Here is a 19,151-nt window from a genome sequence, read left to right on the forward strand (position 1 = left end):
AAAACCTCTCACTTCCATTTACAGTAGAATTACGTTAATTCTGAGCAGTAACATCTATAACTGCGTGCATTTCGTTTTCGTTTAACTGCACAGTAAGTATAAAGGCTTCTTATTCATCTTGTTTATTTTTTTTCATAATCTTTTATTATTATTATTCGTTTTGTAGCCCGAGTCTGTGTATAATTTGCATAGTTTGACTTGGGCAAAAAGTAAATAAATAAAGAGGTAAACCTATAATAAATATATACGATTTAGTAATATTCAACCATTTCTTTTACATTTATCAGTTAGGTTTCTTTTTTATTTTATTTTTTTTATTTTTTTTTTTTAGGTTGAAATAGTCTGATCATATCAGGATTTGAAAATGCATTGGTGATTTCTTTCTCTCCAGTACTCAAAATATGTTTGACTTGGAGGGAAAGCAGGGAGTTGCCTTGCCTCCAAATAAGGACAGAATGAGATAAAGCTTGTAGTACCTTGAAAATTGAATCTAGTAAATCTTTTAAATGCTAATGAACATGCTTAAAAGGTAAAATATTTAGTGTTTATTTTACAAGTTCAGCACAGTCATTCTGTTCATTTATTGGTTTGAACTGCTGTACTTCAGTGCCACGTTACAAGCTTCACTGACCTGCTAAAGGTGGTCTAGCATTAAAAAAAAAAAAAGTTTTCAGCACCTTCAAAACAGCGCAACATGCAAATGTTCCATCTATCTAGAAGCTCAATGGCTCAAGGGTGATATATAATTTATGGCTTTTAAAAAGCACAACCAAAAAAGTGCATCCAACACAAAAATGTAATTCCAGTCCGTGGTAATGCATTATTTGTCTGAAGAAGTCTCCTTGCTCCAAACACTAGTTATACTGCAGTTTCCAGGTGCCCTTCCATCCAGAGCTAATGTTGGGTCCACAGTGCTCATCCTAATGCTCCACAAGGACATATGTGACATTTCTCCCATCAATAAATATGACTGCTTCTCTTTCCAATGCTTCGGAGCCACTGCAAAAGATGTGCCCGACCCAAAACTCAACAAGTTTCATGAGTCTGGGACTCAAGGTTCATATGCATTTTCTCAGAACGGCTCTCGATTTAAATCCGCTTTGGGGTCATTATCTGGGAGCGTAGTCGTAATGAGTCGACGCGCTCGTTGCAGAGTACATGTTGGCCGTGGCTGGGTTCATGTGAGGATGGTAACCGTGGCTTCTGATGCTCGGTGAGGGATACGGGGACGGCCTGGTTTTGGCTCCCAGATAGTGTTCGTAGGTGGTTGGGTATTTGTATGGATGATGGTGCAGGGTGTCGGGGGGTTGTGGGTGTCCTTCTAGGCGTAGCTCGTGCGGTGGACTGCGAGGGCCGGCTGTGAGGGGCATGGTGTGCAGGCTGCCAAGGACCGGGAGGGACGGGCTGAGGACTCGGGACATCAGCTGGTGAGCAGGGTCCGAGTGGAGGGTAGTGCTGCTGGGGTCACGCTCGTATTCTCTCCTGCTGTCCTCTGTGTTTGGGACAAAACCGAAAGAGAGAGAGCAAGATTTTAAGCATTAAGGCTGTTTGGCTTTTTTTAATGTTGTTTCAGACTAGTGGAAAGAAAACATCCAAAATTCACTTGCACACTTCATGCACTCTTATCTATTTGTGTCAATAGATTTTAATTTCCGTATGTATCTTTAAAGTTTTTTTTTTTTTTTTTATAGCATAAAAATGGTTTTAATCTCCTATTTACACTGCACAAATATTTTGAATAAAACCATAATTAGGGTCAGTTTTTTTTTTTTTTATTGAGATTTCTGCATCATCTAAAAGCTGAATAATTGCGTTTTCCATTGATGTGTGGTTTGTTATGAGGACAATATTTGGCTATAATAACGGTTTGAAAATCTGGAAGCTGAGGGTGCAAAAGAAAATCTAAATATTGAGAAAATCGCCTTTAAAGTTGTCCACGTGAAGTTCTTAGCAATGCATGTTAATAATCAAAAGTCAAGTTTTGAGATTTACAGTAGGAAATTGACAAAATATCTCCTTGGAACATGATTTTTACTTAATATCCTAATGAATTTTGTTATAAAACAAAAAAAGCGATCATTGTGACCCACACAATGGTATTGTTGGCTATAGCTATAAATAGATCCATGCTTTTTAAGAATGGTTTTGTGCTCCAGGGTCTCTATCTCCTATCTACACTTTACACAAAGTTTTAAATAAAACAAGATTATAAAAGTATGTATAACAAGAAAATAATATTTCAGTTTTTCTACTTTAAATTTTCATTTTAATTCCGTGATACAAGCACTTTCTTTGTCATCGTGTTTCTACACCAGTTACTTTTTTCAGTGTATATTTTGAATTATTTATTTTTTTTTACAAAGAGGTTTGTTCATATGATTTTCCTTGTTTTATACAACATTATGGTCTATAAAGAGATTTAAAGACCATTAAACCATCTCTATCCAGTATTCGGATTTCTATTTTGGACATGTATAAAATTTTCACATTTTATGAGATGCAAAAAAAAAAAAAACTGCATATCTGAGCAATTTCATGAAACTTGTAATAAAAACAACGTTTGCAATTCTTAACGTAATCAGTCAACTGGAAAAATAGGGTGCTTTCCATTAGTTAATTTTTAACGCTATTCACCTGTGGTATCTTGCCTTAAAATATGGTATGGTGCAAGATATAAGCAGGTGTGAGTCATAGTGGTCGTGTTATTTCTAGGATTATTTTGCACAATCGAACCGTTGATTAGAGGTCTGTTGGTATAGATGCACCATTCTGAATGGCTCTTTAGGAAGCCCTGACAATGAGTTCAGTGAGCTGAACTGCAATGAAAAAGCGTTGTAATTTAGTTACTTGTGAAGTGAGATGTGCTGTGGCTGATTGGCAGGATAAGTCATAAGTGTCCTTCAGCCAAAGAGGTGAAACAGGAAATCATTTTACACAGAGCGCAGGACTGAAAAATCTCAGTTTGAGCATGTCCTCTGGGCATGCAGCTGTTCAAACCTTTGTGTACTGAAATTTGCAGCTCTCAAATAGACAGATGTAACGGTTTTGCCCTGATTCTTAGAAACCAAAGACTGGAGCAATCACTCGACTAAAGCCAATTTACTAGAAATGAGCAACAGGTTCAAATAAAGTCAGTTTGGATTTTCAATCACAGCTGAATACGGTTCAGTGTTTAAATGTGAATGTACATGCACTGTTTGATCAGTAATAGGCACACATTATTATCCATATATCAAATGTGACCATTTGTCTTGTGATTATTGGAGCAATGTTCATAAGAAAATCACACTTTTTTTTTTTTATGCTAAATGAGGTTTTGTTAGCTGTGTTTGGTGTACAGACCTTTCTCTGTGCCGTTCTGCTGTGGGGGAGAGGACATGGGGTTCCTGGTTCGAGCAAACGCACTCATGATTTGCAGAGACCCCGGCCTGTGATTCCTGGGCCTGAAAAGCATGCAAGATCAAATCAGTGACATGCACCGGAAAGCATTGTTTTAGTCCGTATGAATGAGTGCTATGTCTGAGTGGCATTCTATTTTTGCTAGAATTGTCAGAGCAATAAATCATATTTCTGCTTGCTTTAGTCGTGTGTGTGTGTGTGTGTGTGTGTGTGTGGATGAATTCTTTTTCTCATTGTCAACAAAGTTTTAAAAGTAAAATGAATGCAATGCATAATTTGGTGTATAAAATGTGTACTGTATTTAAAAAGGCAATGGATATAGTCTAGTTCAATCTCTATTTTAATGTTAGACTGAAAATCTAAAAAGATGCAATCCCAATACTTGCTAAATATTTTAAATATTTTTTAAATATTTTTTTTTTTTTGTCACAAGCACAAACAACGTTTCGATCCACTGTTGCTTGTACTTGTGTTTGTGACAATAGATTTCAATATTGAGCAAGCATTGATAGTGTGCGGGATTGCGTATTTTTATATTGTTGATTCGACAATCTGTTGTTGGACTGAGTTTGTGTTGATAAAGTAAAGTTGGAGAAAACATAGCCTGCTTAAAATGCAGTTATGCTTCAAATTCCGATTCAGTACCATATTTCAATATTTGTACTGTCTGCATTCATGTGCATTCTTTTTATAAATGTGCATTACAATGGTCTTATTTCCAAAACAATATTTCCAATATATATGCATTTTTAAATCTCACTTAAAAGCAAAAATCAAAAGCTCACCAGTCCTCCGGATCACAGTCTCTGAAGCCCTTGGCAAACGGATTGCTGGCGATTTTCAGTTGCGTTATCTGAGAGGAAGAGAGTGAAAACATGACAAATGAACAAATAAAGGTAATTAACCTCCAATATTGTTCATTTATTTCTATTCTGACAATGAAATTGTTTATACAGGTTATCATTTCTCAAGTCCATTCCAGAGCTTGTGTTATTATAAGGCGTTCTTTGATTGTAAACTCATTTTTCTGTCATGTTACGCTCCAATTAATCGCGTATACGATACTGTTAACGAATGTGGTGTTCCTATAAGGGCGTAGACACTCGATGACTGTATTTATATTAACAATAACACATTTCAACGTTTATTTGGACACCGATTGGAAACTATTTATGTGAAATATGAAAAGCCTCATGGCTTTGGAAAAGCGCTCGATGAAGATGTGAATGTGTCTGATTGACCGGAAGGAGTTGAAAAACAAATGTAAAGCCCGCGCGGAGAGATCAAGAGGTCAAACTGATAGAAGACAGAGCAGGAAAGACAGATGACAAAGAAGAAGAGGAAAACCACTGGACAGCTGCGTGAGAGCATCAGTGACCGTAAAGTAGCCTACATTTAGATTTTGATAAAAGCTGCCTTATTGCGATCATATGAAATTGTTTTAATATGCCTATAACAACTGCATTTTAACCTCCTGAAACCCGAGAGATTGCCTGTTGTGCATTTTATAATTTTTCTTGCTATTTGGGATATGTAGGACCTAATAAGTATAATACCTAAAATTTGTTTTTGTACAGGAAGTAGTTTTCCCAGAAAAAAGATGTCCTCATGTGAGGACAGTGGGTCTATCATGATGTGAAATGCTGCAAAGCAGTTTCATTCACTTTGCAAGCACAGATGCACATTGCATGTCATGCATCGCACACAGGATTTCCCAGTGCAGCCTTGTGCTCTGCATTCATGCATTTCATTTATAAAGTTATGTTATGTCCTCGGCAGAGGACATCGGGACTCAATTTCTAAAAAAAAAATGAAAAGACATGAATGAAAATGCATAGGCAAAAACAATAGATTTTTTTAAATCACCAATAAATTTTTAATGTTCAAGATTTTTTTTTTTTTTTTTTACCAAACTTTGTATAAAGATGATTCTCAACTATGGTATAACAGAATAATTCAGTATAACATTTTTCTTTCTGCAAAATGTGTGTAAAATTACCATTAATGGCTTTTCTAATTATATACAATGTATCTATAAACTAAATCTAATTTGCATATAAATGTGTTTTTGGGGCAACATGTAATGAAAAAAGAAGTGTAATAATGTGAGTAATAATTGTCAAGATTTTCATAATAATATATAATATTTCATAGAATATTGAAATATAATTTCTTTCTCTATTCATTTGTTATGTCTCCAAAAATGCGTAATAAGCATGCGTTTAGTCCCGGTGTCCTCATCTGAGGACATGTATGAAATCAATGTCCTGTTTAGTAACAGAAAGTCATATTTTGATTTGAAACCCCATAACATATTTCTGAGATGTTGATTTATGACACAGAATTTAAAAATTAGACAGATTTAAATGATAACTACAATATATTATAGAAATATTATCATATTTCTATAAGAGTGTCACTAAATTAATTTCAGACATTTTGATGACCAAGGAGAGGGAGTGGTCATGTGAAACATCCAATCATTTGGTATCTCTGAAAAGCCCTGAATGTGCTCTGTACAGGACATCCAGATCTAAAACTGTGGCATGAACAGACTCAGAGAAATTCACAAAAATATAATGTCCTCATATGAGGCCACAGGGTCTCAAGAGGATACAGTCAATTCTAAAATATTTTCATGATAGGTTTCTCGCTAACTCATTTAGGCTAGCTATTTCTATTAGGATCGTGTTTTCGAGTTTTTAGGGTTTCATTTTCCTTCGGAGATAAAGTTGCATGGTTCAAAACAATGAATCGCTAATTTTAACAGATACTGTAAGTAGCTAAGCTATATTTCCCCGTATAAAGTCTTTAATTGTGTGATTGCGGTAATATTATAATCAGTGGGCATATGTGACAACAGTAAGGTGCTTCTAAAAAGCAGTAATAATTAATGTGTGAGATGAGCACTTACTCTGTGGTTTTGATAGGCTGTGACGGCGGTGAATCTGGTCTCCTCGAAAACAAAGGTCTTGTAATTTTCCTCGGCGTATTTTTCACTGTCTTTCCTAGGATCCACGTAGACCACGTGGAATCTGGGCTGGTATCTGTGCATTGAGTTCAGTATGATCTGCGAAAGCAATGCATAATTGAACACGACGTAAGAAAAATATATTACAAATCATGCACCGCTCCGCTTGAGATGAATTACGTGTCGCGCTTCACGCACGGACATAAACTTCTTATTTAGCATATTTTAATTTCTTTAAATTAATGCATGGAAAAAAGTGGGAAAATTACATTTGAGTTATTAAATGTGGAAAAACTAAGAAGCTATATATAAGTATTATTATTATTTTATGCAATTGTATTTTAAGTAGGTTTCCGTTAAAACGGAACACCAAAATAAAAAGCAAAACTTACATGTCCGTTGTCGTCCAGTAGATTGTTGGTTAGTTTGAGTTTGTCGAAGGAAACGATCTGTTTCATCCACTGCGCTCCTTTGGCAGGTGAGTCGGGATGATAGTGCACTCTTCCTGGAGTCGCTGGATCAGCTTTCCCAGCCACCAGCCACGAGGAACTGTGGAAGGCATACCTTCAGGAAGACGGAGAAAGAGAATGAGCTCTCAGTTTGGGGCAGTTCTTCTCTTTGGATAACACTAATGATATGGTTCACCAAATATGATTGACGTTTGCGGTGTTTATTCGTTTTGATGCATGCATAATAGTCGGCTCATAAGTATTTGCCCTTGGCACTCAAGTTCATGGTATACCTGTATCGTTTATCATCCACTGGTAGGAAATCCATCAGGAGCATGTAATCTGCCATTGGGTCCATTCCAAATATTTTGACTTGAAATGTAGGAAACATTCGTCTGAAGAGGAGAATGCAGAAGTAATCCGTTAGTTACATATGCTACTGTATTCACGAGTAAATTATCTGCTACGTTTTCTATTTATGCAATCATTTTATATAAAGCCTTCTGTAATTGGACTCTCTTTGTAATTGTGAAGGCGAACTATTTTTGGGGCAAAATGTTGCTGACAAATTGCAACGAAACATACAATTACAGTATTAGGCCTACCTACGTTTATTTCCAGCACACGTCACAGCGTATCTCTCTCTCACACTCTCTCACACACACACACACACACACACACAAGCCTGCGCACAAGGATGCAATGCTCGATGTTGCAGAATAAACGCATGCTGTGTTTGCAAATGCATTATTCTGAAACCGTGTAAGCCCCTTCTGAAGGCACAGCAGTGAAAGTGATTCTGGAATCATTGTGCAGTGGACCTGAGTCTTCTCGAGGCGCTAGTTGTGGATAGATGAAGCTAAAGTAGCTTTGGAAGTGTCTTTCTTTTAGATCCAGTGTAGTGAGTACCTTTTGGAATGACAGATGACCCTGTCTGCACACACACACACACACACACACACACACACACGCGGGCAACCCTAAGCTATATTAGCTGTTAAAATGTTTTTTTTTTTTATTACAGTTTTCCCTTAATCTTCCTCTTTTATCCACATCTGTCGCCGTTTAGTATCTTGTGTAAGCAGATCATTATGAATCAAGGCCGTGACTTTATAGGGTCATTAATCTTGTTAAATAGAAGTCACGATTATATCCACAAGTAAATAAGTAAAATGATTCAAATGGATCCATGTACCACCTTGCAAATAAATGTATAATGTTTAACCTACATTTAAGAAAATGTTGTTGTTGCTGTTTGACCCGTGATTTGTAGTCTTATTATTTGATTTATTATTTAAATAAAAGTAGTGTTTTTGAAGTGTATAGATGCCTACAATGGTGACAATTATATTTGACCGATTTGGATATAGCTACGTTTTAAATTTGTTTTTCCTCATTCTTGACCCAAATGTTCTTTTATTTTATTTTGCATGCAAATAACTGATTTACTTGTCTGTTGCTTACACTGAAATATATGCAGTATTAAAAATAAATAAAATAAACCAATAATTTATGATAATGATAATAATAATAATTAATAATAATGACTTATTTAATTGAAATCAAACTGATGCTAAATTTGGAGTCATATTTCAGCTGAAGTGGTAAATTTTTAGTTTAACCCGGTCTACTTATGAAAACAAATAATAATAATTTAAACCTAATAAAGTAATATAAGATCGGGAAAAATATTTCAGAAACTGTGAAAAATTAAACTAGTGGTTAGACAAGAAATTTAACATTTTTAAATAGGCTATACTTTTCTAAAATTGGAAAGGATAGTGACATCATCTGATACATCATGAAAGAAATTAAATATATATGGTAATGTGCACATTTTTGACACAAAGCAAATTTGGCTAAAATATTATTAGAACACTACGGGCTCCGGAGAAAAAACTCCGCTTTTATGTGCAAAAAATGTCTAGGGTCTGTAGCCAATGATAAAAGCTGACGCCACAATATTAAAAAAAAGTGATTTTCGGTTGTCTTTAATCAGAATAAAAGTATAATTTGTTTGCGATAAAAATGCATGCAATATAATTCCCCATTGAACTGTTCCGACTTTTAGTAAGCCACAGCAGCTGTAAGATATTAACACTAAACTAGATGAGCGGTGCTTCTATTGGTTAAGTGACCTCATTCTCATTATTATGCAGTTGCACTGCTCCCTTTTGCCTTCCTCACATGTCGTCATTATTTAAAAGATAATTTGTTGATAGAAACGTACCTTAGAGCATCGAGTTATAATACTTCCTGACTGAGGCCTGGCCATATGTGATTTTTGTCTGTCTGTCTGTGTGTGTGTGTGTGTGTGTACGCTCGTGCGCATTTATCTTAGTCTCACAGTGTGTATATATTAATTTATTTTGCATTCGTTTAATCACGGTCTGTTTTTCACTTAAAGGCAAACTGAAGCTCGAGGTTCACCTGAATAAACAGACCGGCCTGTAAAAATAAGACACTATAGCTATGCATATGCTAGTGAATTAATGGTGAAAGCCATGCAGTCAGGGACCCTTTAGCACACAGGTGAGCTAAAATGTACTGTATCTCATGCTATCTGTCTTATCATTGTGTAAATACACACGGTAGACTGTTTACACTTCATTGTGAACGGCCATGATTGTGCTAAGCTAATGCACTGTTCATAGTATTTATTCAGTATCGGACCTATTGAACTTTCTGACAATACGATGATAAATGTATCTTTCCCGTGCAAGAAATAGATCTGAAGACGTCTTGAGCAGCTCCAAAAGGTTTTCGAGCGTATTAAGTCTTTAAAACACGATCTATAATGCTCGGCACATCAGTAGTTCAAGTACATGGATGATTAAGCTTAATTAACATTTCAAACTACTCAAATGTGCATTTAATTATATACATCGTTTTTTAGTTAAACAAATAATAAAGTATTTTCAAATGCATTAATGTCGAGTATTTTTTTATTCTTTTTAAACTAGTAGGCTGATTATCTCACAATATCATGACACATCATAGTTCAAGTACATTGATTGTGAATCTTAATTAACATTTCACATTTGGGAAATGTTCATTTAATTGTATGTTACGCATTATAAGTTTGTCAGTGTTAAATAAAAAATACTAAAGTAAGCATAAATGTTGAGAAATTTAAAAAAACAGATTATTATCTAAAAAATATAGCTAATGCTTAGCACATCAGTAGTTTAATTACACTGAAAATAAAGTTTTAAAATCATTTTTAAACTACTGAAATCCACATTTAATTGTATGTTAAACATTATACGACGTTTCGAAAGTGAGTTTGTTCTTTATTATTTTTCTGTGCATACACTCTTAAAAATAAAAGTGCTTCACGATGCCATAGAAGAACCTTTTTTTGTATAAATGGATCTATTTAGAACTTTTAATATCTGAAGAACCTTTCTATTTCAAAAAAGGTTCTTGGATGTTCTTTAGGATATAAAAAGGTAAGAAAGAGATGGTTCTTTGTCTAAATGGTTCTTTGCGGTAACAAAAACAGTTTTTCTGTGGCATCGCTGTGAAGAACCTTTTAAAGCACCTTTATTTTAAATAAAGTTCACTACAGAAATCTGTCAACTCACCTCCCAGCTTTCGTGACAATCATTTCAGTCCCAAGTTGATTAAATTCATCCCAGAGCGCCTTCATTTCCAAATGTACATTAATATTGGCCACTTTAGGGTTCTTTTTCACCAGCGTTTTGTTCGGCGTTGAGCTTGACGACGACGAGGAGCAGCTGGATCCTCCGGTGTCCGCCTGCGCCGGGGCCTGCGCCGGGTTCGATCCGGGATAGCTGTAGCCGTGCTGGGCAGCAGGGCACGGCTCAAACTGGCTTTCGTGGTGGCTGTATGGATCCCCAGGGGAAGGAGAGAGATGGTAACTCCCAGGCGTATTGAGACTGCTCAGGCTGCTGGTGGTGAAGGCTGCAACATCGCAAAAATGGGACAGCTGCGTCAGCCACGGGCTTGATATTGCTGAAATCATTCCAAAAACCGGATTTACAATTTGCGCAGGACTCGACCTATATGATTATCAAAGAGAAAGGAACTTCACGACGTCCCAAGTGATGAATCCAAGAACTCGTTCTCCTTCTAGGTTAACGCATATTGACAAGGCAAAGCAGCTGCGATGAAAAGCCGCGTTAGAATTGTCTAAAAACTGTAAAAACGCCTTCCTAATTGGCTTTGTAGACGGTCTAAACTCGCGCGCATCGGCGCTCCGTTGTTTTCAGAGACTTGCGCGCTGTGAACTGTTCCAAGCTTGGCCTCTGTCCTGCCCCTCTGCTAAACCGAAATACAGACTTCTCTCTTATCTCTCGCATGGGGCCTCCCCTTTGCGATAAAACCGGTTCTTATATCTATTTAGATAAGGAACTGCAGGTAATGTGTCTTTCCTCGCCTTGGGACGAGACTGATTGACAGAGAAGTGCGCCCCTTATAATGGGCTTTCCGGCACCCATTTACTTTTGGATAAGTGTATCGCCCACACCGCCCTCCTCTAACAATAGACTGGTTAGCTGGCACGACGGAGAGAAAGCAAACAAACACCCGCGCAACACGGACAAACAACTAATGTTGCGAAGGAACAACTTTCCGGTCCATTTCTAGAATGCGATTTCCTTTTGTTCATTTTTTGCCATTGGTTTTATCGCTCGACTGACAGGCTCATCCTTCTGGAATCTGTGTTTCCAAGCTTTCTGACACTTTGCAAGCTTCGGTTTGCACCGCACACGGTTACTGTATGGTTTGTGTTATCCGAGGAGCACGCGATGGCTAGCCTGTTTTACGAGCTGTGGCTGAAGTGTAACTCGGGGGATTACAGTTGCATTTCTGGGTACTGTACAGATTAGCGCGCGACGTTTTATTTATTCAGTACGTCGTGCGTAAATAGACGGAACGTGCTGTGCTGAATATATTAATGCAATATTGAAATACACGTGTCTTGGCGTCAACTGAAAGTTTCTCAACAAACTGCGCGAGCCCGACACATCACAAGGTTATCGTCAAGATCGTGCCCGTACCTTCCATCTCCCGCGTGACTGTGCTGTAATGCATTTTAACGGATCTGGAACAGTTTTGCACCACTTGCTTGTCCAGGCTAGTGGCGTGTTTGTCAAACGCTGTGTTTCCCGCTTGATCCCTCGCTGAAATCAGACAGGCAATACTGAAAGCGTTTGCCTTCGTTGAAAGGAGACTACAGTCGTCCATAAGCGAGAAACCGAGGCAAGGAACAGCGCTTCCGAGCTACTCCATGTCGAGAACACAGACAGTAGGCTACAAACAACAACTACACAAAGTTGCGTTCTTTGAGAAAGGGCCTTTTGGCGGAGTCGGTGCTCTCCAGTGTTTGCAAAACAAACTATTCCCACGGAATTTGCTCTGCGTTATATGCTCCAATTAAAAGATCTGCTCAAACACGTCGGTGGTATTAAAACATTGCGCTTCCATGCACGCACACACACACACACACTTAAAAAAAAGTTTTCTTCCTCCGCGGTGTCTGGGTGATGTCATTAGGGCTCGCTGGAGAAGAGCTACTGCGGGAGAGAATGTCAGAAGCGCGAGCTTCACGCCTCCAGTGCACGGTTAAAAAAAAAAAAAAAGAAAAAAAATGTGCATGCACACTGTTTAAAGTGGTTGACCTATCAGTGCATTCAACAAGGGTTCCTCGGTGGTTCCTTGCAACATCTTGGGCACACTGTACATTGTTCTTGAGCTGCTGAATGCTCTTAATGTTGGTTTCTGGGATTTTAAAAGTTATTTTATCATTTTTATTTATTAAGGAAGTTCCACTGTGGTGCCAGGCTGCAAGCCTTTTTTGGTTCTAACACTTATTTGATTCTAGTTTTATAGGCCGTTCTCAATGGGCAGTAACTGTACGCAAGAAATACATGCTTGCTGAAATGTCTGCATTGTTTTGTCTTTCTTTAAATCATTCAGGTCTGTGCAACTAGATCATGACCCAAGTGCGCGTGAAACGTAAGGAGTGTATCGCGCGGCTTAGGCACTTGACCCTGGTGTACAATATTTAACCGGTTATCGGCTTATCAAGGTTTATAATTAATGAATAGAAACAAAAGTTATGTTTTGTTGACCTGCAACGATAGCAACCGGATTGAATCTAGTTTACACTCGGGCGATTGAATAACAGGCGAAAGCGGCGGGACACTAATGAGATAACCTAGTTAACGACACCACTGTTTTCACTTCAGCTTAACACTATTTGTTTTTGGATGTTTATCTTATGCCTAGCATGCTATCGGTCATAAATAAACAAATGCATTTTCTAAAGAAAAGATTTGAGGTGTGTGGCCCTTTCATTCAAAGAATTACTAGCTAATAATTCGTCTATAGTGTTAATAAAAAGCCCACTTACAAACATGCATTAACCTCCACTTTACATTCCACTTATTCGTATGATTATATAATTTGGACCACATGATTTGATTAATTATATTTGACTTAAAACTAAAATAAAGTCGTACAGATTATTATTGTTGCATCATTATTTTAGGCTTTAGTAGCCTAGATTTCACATTACTTCTTACAGTGTTTTTGATGTATAGAGAAATGAAACAGAAAACGAAATTGTTGCGTTGGTGACTCATCCCTAAATCTAAAGTAGTTTTTATTTATTTGTTATTGTTTTGTCTGTTTGTATGAGCGGATGCAGTGATTTTCAAATAATAATAGTCAGTCATTAAGAAAAAAAAGCATGATTTTTTTTCCTCTTTTTGTAAATATCACTTGATTTTCCACAGCAATATCTGCAAGTAGAAGTTTAAACGAATTCATTAACAGCGGATTCAGATTTTGGGAGAAAAATGCATTTATATTTGACATATTCCAATTTGCCTTTCAGCCTCGGAAGTACTGTGCACCATTTGTCCTTGCATTTTTTTTTTTTTTGGCACTTGTAGCTTCTTAAAAAAAAAAAAAAAAAAGACAGGCCATACTGACTGTGCAGATATTTAAGATTGGGGGCTTCTTTGTTATTATTCTTGTGTCTGGTTTCCGTGCAAGCTTATTTTCACCAGTATGCTTTAAATTAAAATCTTAAAGTTCTTTGTTAGCAATTAATGTATTTTGGAGATGTTGGCTATTCACAGTTTGATAAAAGTGATACATATGTTTTTGTAGAATTAGTATGCATCATTAGTTTGTGGTTTGGAAGCTGTTTTCAAGGGAAACCCTTTTCCTATTTTGTCTCTCAGCGACGCCTTTCAGAATCTACTAAGTGTGTGTGTGTGTGTGTGTCTGTCTGTAGCCTACGTGTGTGTGCAATTTCTTTCTGCATAGCTACCGTATTACATCTAAAGTAGAAGTCATTTTTGCTCAAGAAAAATCAAATAAGGTAAAAAGCCATGCATTTTAATAAATGTAACGTTTTATAAATTATATTGCAAATTGAGGCTTCAAAGGCCAACAGCCAATGTAACATTCAAATATGAATATCCAGCTTGAATGGATTCAGTTTGCGTAGTATTGTGACTAATCATTTATAAGGCGCTAAATAATGTTAAATGTCAGCGATTTGTTTGTTTGAATCTGCGTTTGAGCAAAACTCTTTTCGTCAAGTTCACGTTCAGGCCACAACAGTCCAGCACAGATACTGTCAAAATGTGTGCTCCTGGGACATTCACGCAGCTTGATAAATTCTTAGATATTTGTATTTTGTCTTATCTGTTATTAAACTCCAAAAACGTTATTTGTGTTAAACTTAATCCTCTCTTTTTACATTTTGGGGATGCTTAAACATGCAATAATGTGAGTAAGATTTTCAACATGAAAATTACAGTAAATAACTTGGGTTAAAAAAAAGACTAAACATTATCTGAATAGGATTTATTACGGATCTCTTGATGGAAAATGCACTTTCTTCTGGACTAAGTGCATCCATAGTAAAAGAACACACGACTGTAATGTACAGTGTATGCAAATGTACAGAAGATGAATTGACTCCACAATAATATTAATGCGATATTGTTATTTAACTGCTGGGTGCACCTTTTGTATCATAAGAAAATGAATGTATCATCCCAGTGTAAATGATACTTATTTCTCGACAAGCCGTAAATTGCCCCATTTTATTTAAAAACATCATATTCATATTACAATCAATTAAATGAACAAGAATCTCGCCTGACAGTATATTAATAAAGAGGCTATTAAACCACTGCGTATATGGTTGTTTTTTTTTTTTTTTTTTTTTTTTACACTTGATTGTCGAAATATTTTTATGTCATCATCAGAAAACAGAAAACAGTAGGCTACTGAAATAACTTTTTCGGAAACGTTTTATTTTATTATTATTATTATTATTATTATTATTATTATTATTTATTTATTTATTTTGTATCGGGATTTCATGTATATTTTCACGGGGAATGAGTTTAGTAAAAAAAATGTTATTATAAATTTTTTAAAAATTATCAGGCTTTTATTTATTTATTCCAGGATTTGGTTATTATTATTATTATTATTATTATTATTATTTTTATTTATTTTTATTATTTTTTTATGTGCATAGTCTAATATATTTTATTTGGTGGTGCTTTTTGTAGGCTTAGCAATGATGTAGAAGAGAACGTATACTAATCATAATAAAGAAAGCTGTATCTTCTGTATGGATATTGGTTAGTTCTCTTCGCGTTATTCCTGCAATAAAGAGAGAGTGAACTGTGTGGTCCTGCACGCAGGGTTCGAGTTCTGCTGTTGGTAACACGAGACTCGATGCCTCATTAGAAACTTTCATATGTTACATGTTCTGTATGCTTTCAAAGTGTGAGGAGGATGATGAGCGCGAATGGAAAGTCATTGCAAACACAAAATAGCGTCCTGATTTCAGGGGCGGTTTTCATCTTTTGCTCTGGTTCTGTTCTTGATATTTGCGTCTATCAGCATCCAGTATTTATGAATGGCATCCTTCCACACTGCATGTATGCCTCCAGGCGTTTTTTAGCTATCTTTCCCATTTTTTCCAAAACCCTGGAGAGAGAAACCGGTCAGATGTTAATTAGAACCCGATATCAATTAGCAGATAATAAATCACGGCGTGTCAGAAGAACGCGCCGCGCTGATTTTCCAGCTCTCATGTATGGGGACGGTATATAAAATACTATCCTATCTAAATATTAGCCCAAATCCCCGAATAAGACCCGCAGGAAGGGAGCAGTTGACCGCTGACAGTTGGGTTGCTGAGTAGACGTCCCCTGATTCATTCCCAGACCGGCTTCACATAGAAGTGTGTACAATACAACACAGAATGCTCAAAATACACAGAAAATGATTTGTGCAAATATTGCATGTGTAAAGTTTGTGTAAAGTTGATCTGAATGCTGGTGCATAGGCAATTAATATAATTTCATACGATAGGCATTGTAGTTTTTATAATGTTTATTTTGTTTATAGTGCCATCACACGCTATTGGATTGACTATTTAAAGGCTATTCGCAGAATTAGTTTTATATATGTAAAATATATTCTATTTGCGCTGATAGGCTTTTATTTTAGGCCTATGCATTTTTTTATAATGATAATAATAATAATGTTTATAGCTATTGTTGCTGTTGTCATAGTATTTTATTTTTATATATATATATATATATATATATATATATATATATATATATATATATATATATATATATATATATATATATATATATATATATATATATATATATATATATATATATATATAACGCCCTTTCAAAAATATAACTTATTTTTTTTTTCTTTTTTAATGTGAATATCTATGAAGGTGCTTTCCGTGCATTAGTGACAGAACAAATTCGCATATTCACAATATTATGTTGATACGCGTTTATTTTAAAGTTAAATAAGATTTTTAAACACATTTTATTTTGAGAACTTATTGTTGCCAGTAATTATGATTAATAATAACATTATGTTGTTGATTTATTAAAACGTGCATCAGTATGTCGATAATAATAATGCTATATCTGTTTTAAAACAAAAGCATCGAGTTTGAACACTATTTTAGTGTTTGTCTTATATCTGGATTTAGGAAATATGGGATCTGTCTGTCAGAACGGGAAATATGACAATAACTGGGGATATGAACTGGGCATGGTTAAAGAACATTTACTGTAAACACGCTTCCTTTTTGGCTCAATTCATTTTATTTTTCTCTTCTTGAGTATGGTGACGTAAAAACACAATGGTCATAGATACAATGAAACCAGTTTCTCATGTGTCCAGAAAAACACTAGCCTTGGAAGATCTGTTAATCACGCACACTTTACCCATAATTAAAATATGAATTTGAGGCTTCAATTTTCACCCCTTAGTAGATGTATAAACGTCCTTGTTTAGCATTTAGTTTTCAGGTTTCATATAATGCATTTACTATTAATATTATTATTAATTTCTCCACACCACATACAGTTTGCATACTAATGTTAGGAAAGTTCATAGACCACTGAACTGACTAGTACTCACTGCACTACTTAACTTATGAACTAAACTGCTTAATTTATAGAAGGACTTTAAATCTATATAACAATGTTTTATGTTTTTAAACATGAATGCCTATAAATGCATAACATTTTTATCATTATTTTAATCAATACAGCTCCACATTTCAGTTCTACTGTCATGGGATGAACCTTACAATTCATTTTCCCTTTTTAAAATCCAAAATATGTACTATTTGTGACATCCTTCCAGCTGTACTTTGCCTTCAGTGTAGGAATGTCACATGGTAATGATTTTATAGGTGCCTGTTTTTTTATTACATTTTTTTTTTTACTTGGCTTAACTTTTCCACTGTGTATTGTTTGATACATGTGGCTATAGTGGTCTTCCACAAGTTCGCGCTGCATATAAATCCATGCGGTCTGTAAAGGGTCACAAAAACATATTTTGTCGACAGATTTCTCACAGAACACAGACTCACAGACTCTGGAATGAAAAATCAAGCCCCTCCTTTGTTTTAAAATGGGAAAGCTTTTAGCTTTTGAAAAGTATCCTTTTCCTATCTGAGCAGAGAAGACCAGCCCATCATCACCTAACCTCTCTCCAGCTCTCCCATTGGCCGGCTGCTAAATAGCTGGCATTCCTGTTACAAAAAACCATGATATGGACTCAGAGCCGCAGTGATCTTCCAAATTAATGAAGACCTTTTTCTCCATCTGAGGGGGTTTCTGGTGCATCCGTGTCTCTCACAATGAAATAAACGGAAAATCTCAGACTGTTGTCACTAGTTAATCTTCTAATGTCGACTCTGTATCTCTCTGTTCTCCTCCTGCTGACCTCTTCACCGACACAAGCCAGTGTTTATTTTAATGTGGTGTTATTCTGGAGAGATCGCGAGCTCATGTCTCTCTCTCTCACACACACACACACACACACACACACACACTCCTGCTGCTACTGCTGACCGCAGCTGTCCTCTCTCTATTACCTTCACTACATTTCTGAGAACTGAAGCCTGCAGTGAATGGGTGTGTGTTCTTGGCGTACAGTAGAGAGCAACCGTGATTGACAGCATTAGAGGACTCCATGACTTTCTACTCTCAAACTCCCACTTTCCATCTGTTGTCTTCTGAATTTCATTGATTGTGGGACTGTAATTCGTTTGGCGACACTGCTCCCGTATGCATTGGATTTGAGTTTTCGCCATTTTAACACTGGTGCATACTGATGATCTTCACACATGGCACAGGAAATGAGTCAAATTATGGCATAAGATGCTTTAAAATCTCAGAATGCTGAATTTATATCCATCATCGCTGGTCGTACTGACCAAACGAAGTGACTGGAAAACCATCTGAACTGAAGTTTGGTTCACAAAGGGCAAAATGTACAGGAAATTTGCCATTGCCCTTTCCTGCGCTCCTCATTTCTTCCATCCAGATGAAGAGCAGGAAGTCACATGATCTTTTGAACAATATGTGGTTTGGGTGAAATGCTAAATTTGGACCAATTCTGGTCCGTCACCTAATGTAAGTTGACAAAACATTCCACACTTTAAAGTGTTTTTTTTTTAAGCTGTAATGAAATTCAAGTGCGTTTTACCAGCAAATAGTATTTCAGTCATTTTACTTGATTTGAACGGTCATGTTTAATTGAAAGTGTCACTTTCCAATGTTTTTTTTTTTTTTTGCAGTTATTTGTAAAATGTAGGAATTTTTAAATAAAAATGGTTTCATAGGAAATCCACCAATTTTTTTTTTTTTCTCCACTCTAAAAAAGTTCACATGGCCTGAACCACTACATTTGGAAGAATTCTGCTCAAAAGCAAACTGAAAGAAGATATGTGTTTTATTATTATTTTATTATTTTTTTTACACTAAATATTTTAT

At 36.1% G+C, this 19,151-nt stretch overlaps 1 protein-coding gene across 2 annotated transcripts; it reads right to left on the bottom strand.

The window, feature by feature from the left end:
* Positions 1 to 530: 530 nt before the first annotated feature.
* LOC127957051 (T-box transcription factor TBX1-like) lies at positions 531 to 12,426 on the bottom strand. Of its 2 annotated transcripts, none has more exons than XM_052555394.1 (8): positions 11,844 to 12,426; positions 10,407 to 10,797; positions 7,113 to 7,214; positions 6,763 to 6,934; positions 6,314 to 6,469; positions 4,185 to 4,252; positions 3,343 to 3,443; positions 531 to 1,492 (listed from the first exon to the last, which is right to left on the bottom strand). In XM_052555394.1, exons 1-8 carry the CDS (start codon positions 12,028 to 12,030, stop codon positions 1,110 to 1,112), a joined length of 1,560 nt encoding a protein of 519 aa, XP_052411354.1. In that variant the 5' UTR covers positions 12,031 to 12,426; the 3' UTR covers positions 531 to 1,109. The 2 variants fall into 2 exon arrangements, with proteins under 2 accessions (XP_052411354.1, XP_052411355.1); XM_052555395.1 differs by having other exon boundaries at positions 10,407 to 10,746; positions 11,844 to 12,425.
* Positions 12,427 to 19,151: the final 6,725 nt, after the last annotated feature.

This window comes from Carassius gibelio, chromosome B5 (assembly GCF_023724105.1).
Source record: "Carassius gibelio isolate Cgi1373 ecotype wild population from Czech Republic chromosome B5, carGib1.2-hapl.c, whole genome shotgun sequence".
Taxonomy (NCBI): Eukaryota; Metazoa; Chordata; class Actinopteri; order Cypriniformes; family Cyprinidae; genus Carassius; species Carassius gibelio.

Excerpts from the sequence above, each read along its gene's own strand:
- LOC127957051 (XM_052555394.1), bottom strand. The coding sequence starts at position 12,030 with ATGGACGACTGTAGTCTCCTTTCAACGAAGGCAAACGCTTTCAGTATT. Across the intron at positions 6,470-6,762 it reads TACTGGACGACAACGGACAT|ATCATACTGAACTCAATGCA; the intron begins GTAAGTTTTGCT and ends TTGCTTTCGCAG. Across the intron at positions 4,253-6,313 it reads CAGCCTATCAAAACCACAGA|ATAACGCAACTGAAAATCGC; the intron begins GTAAGTGCTCAT and ends TCTTCCTCTCAG.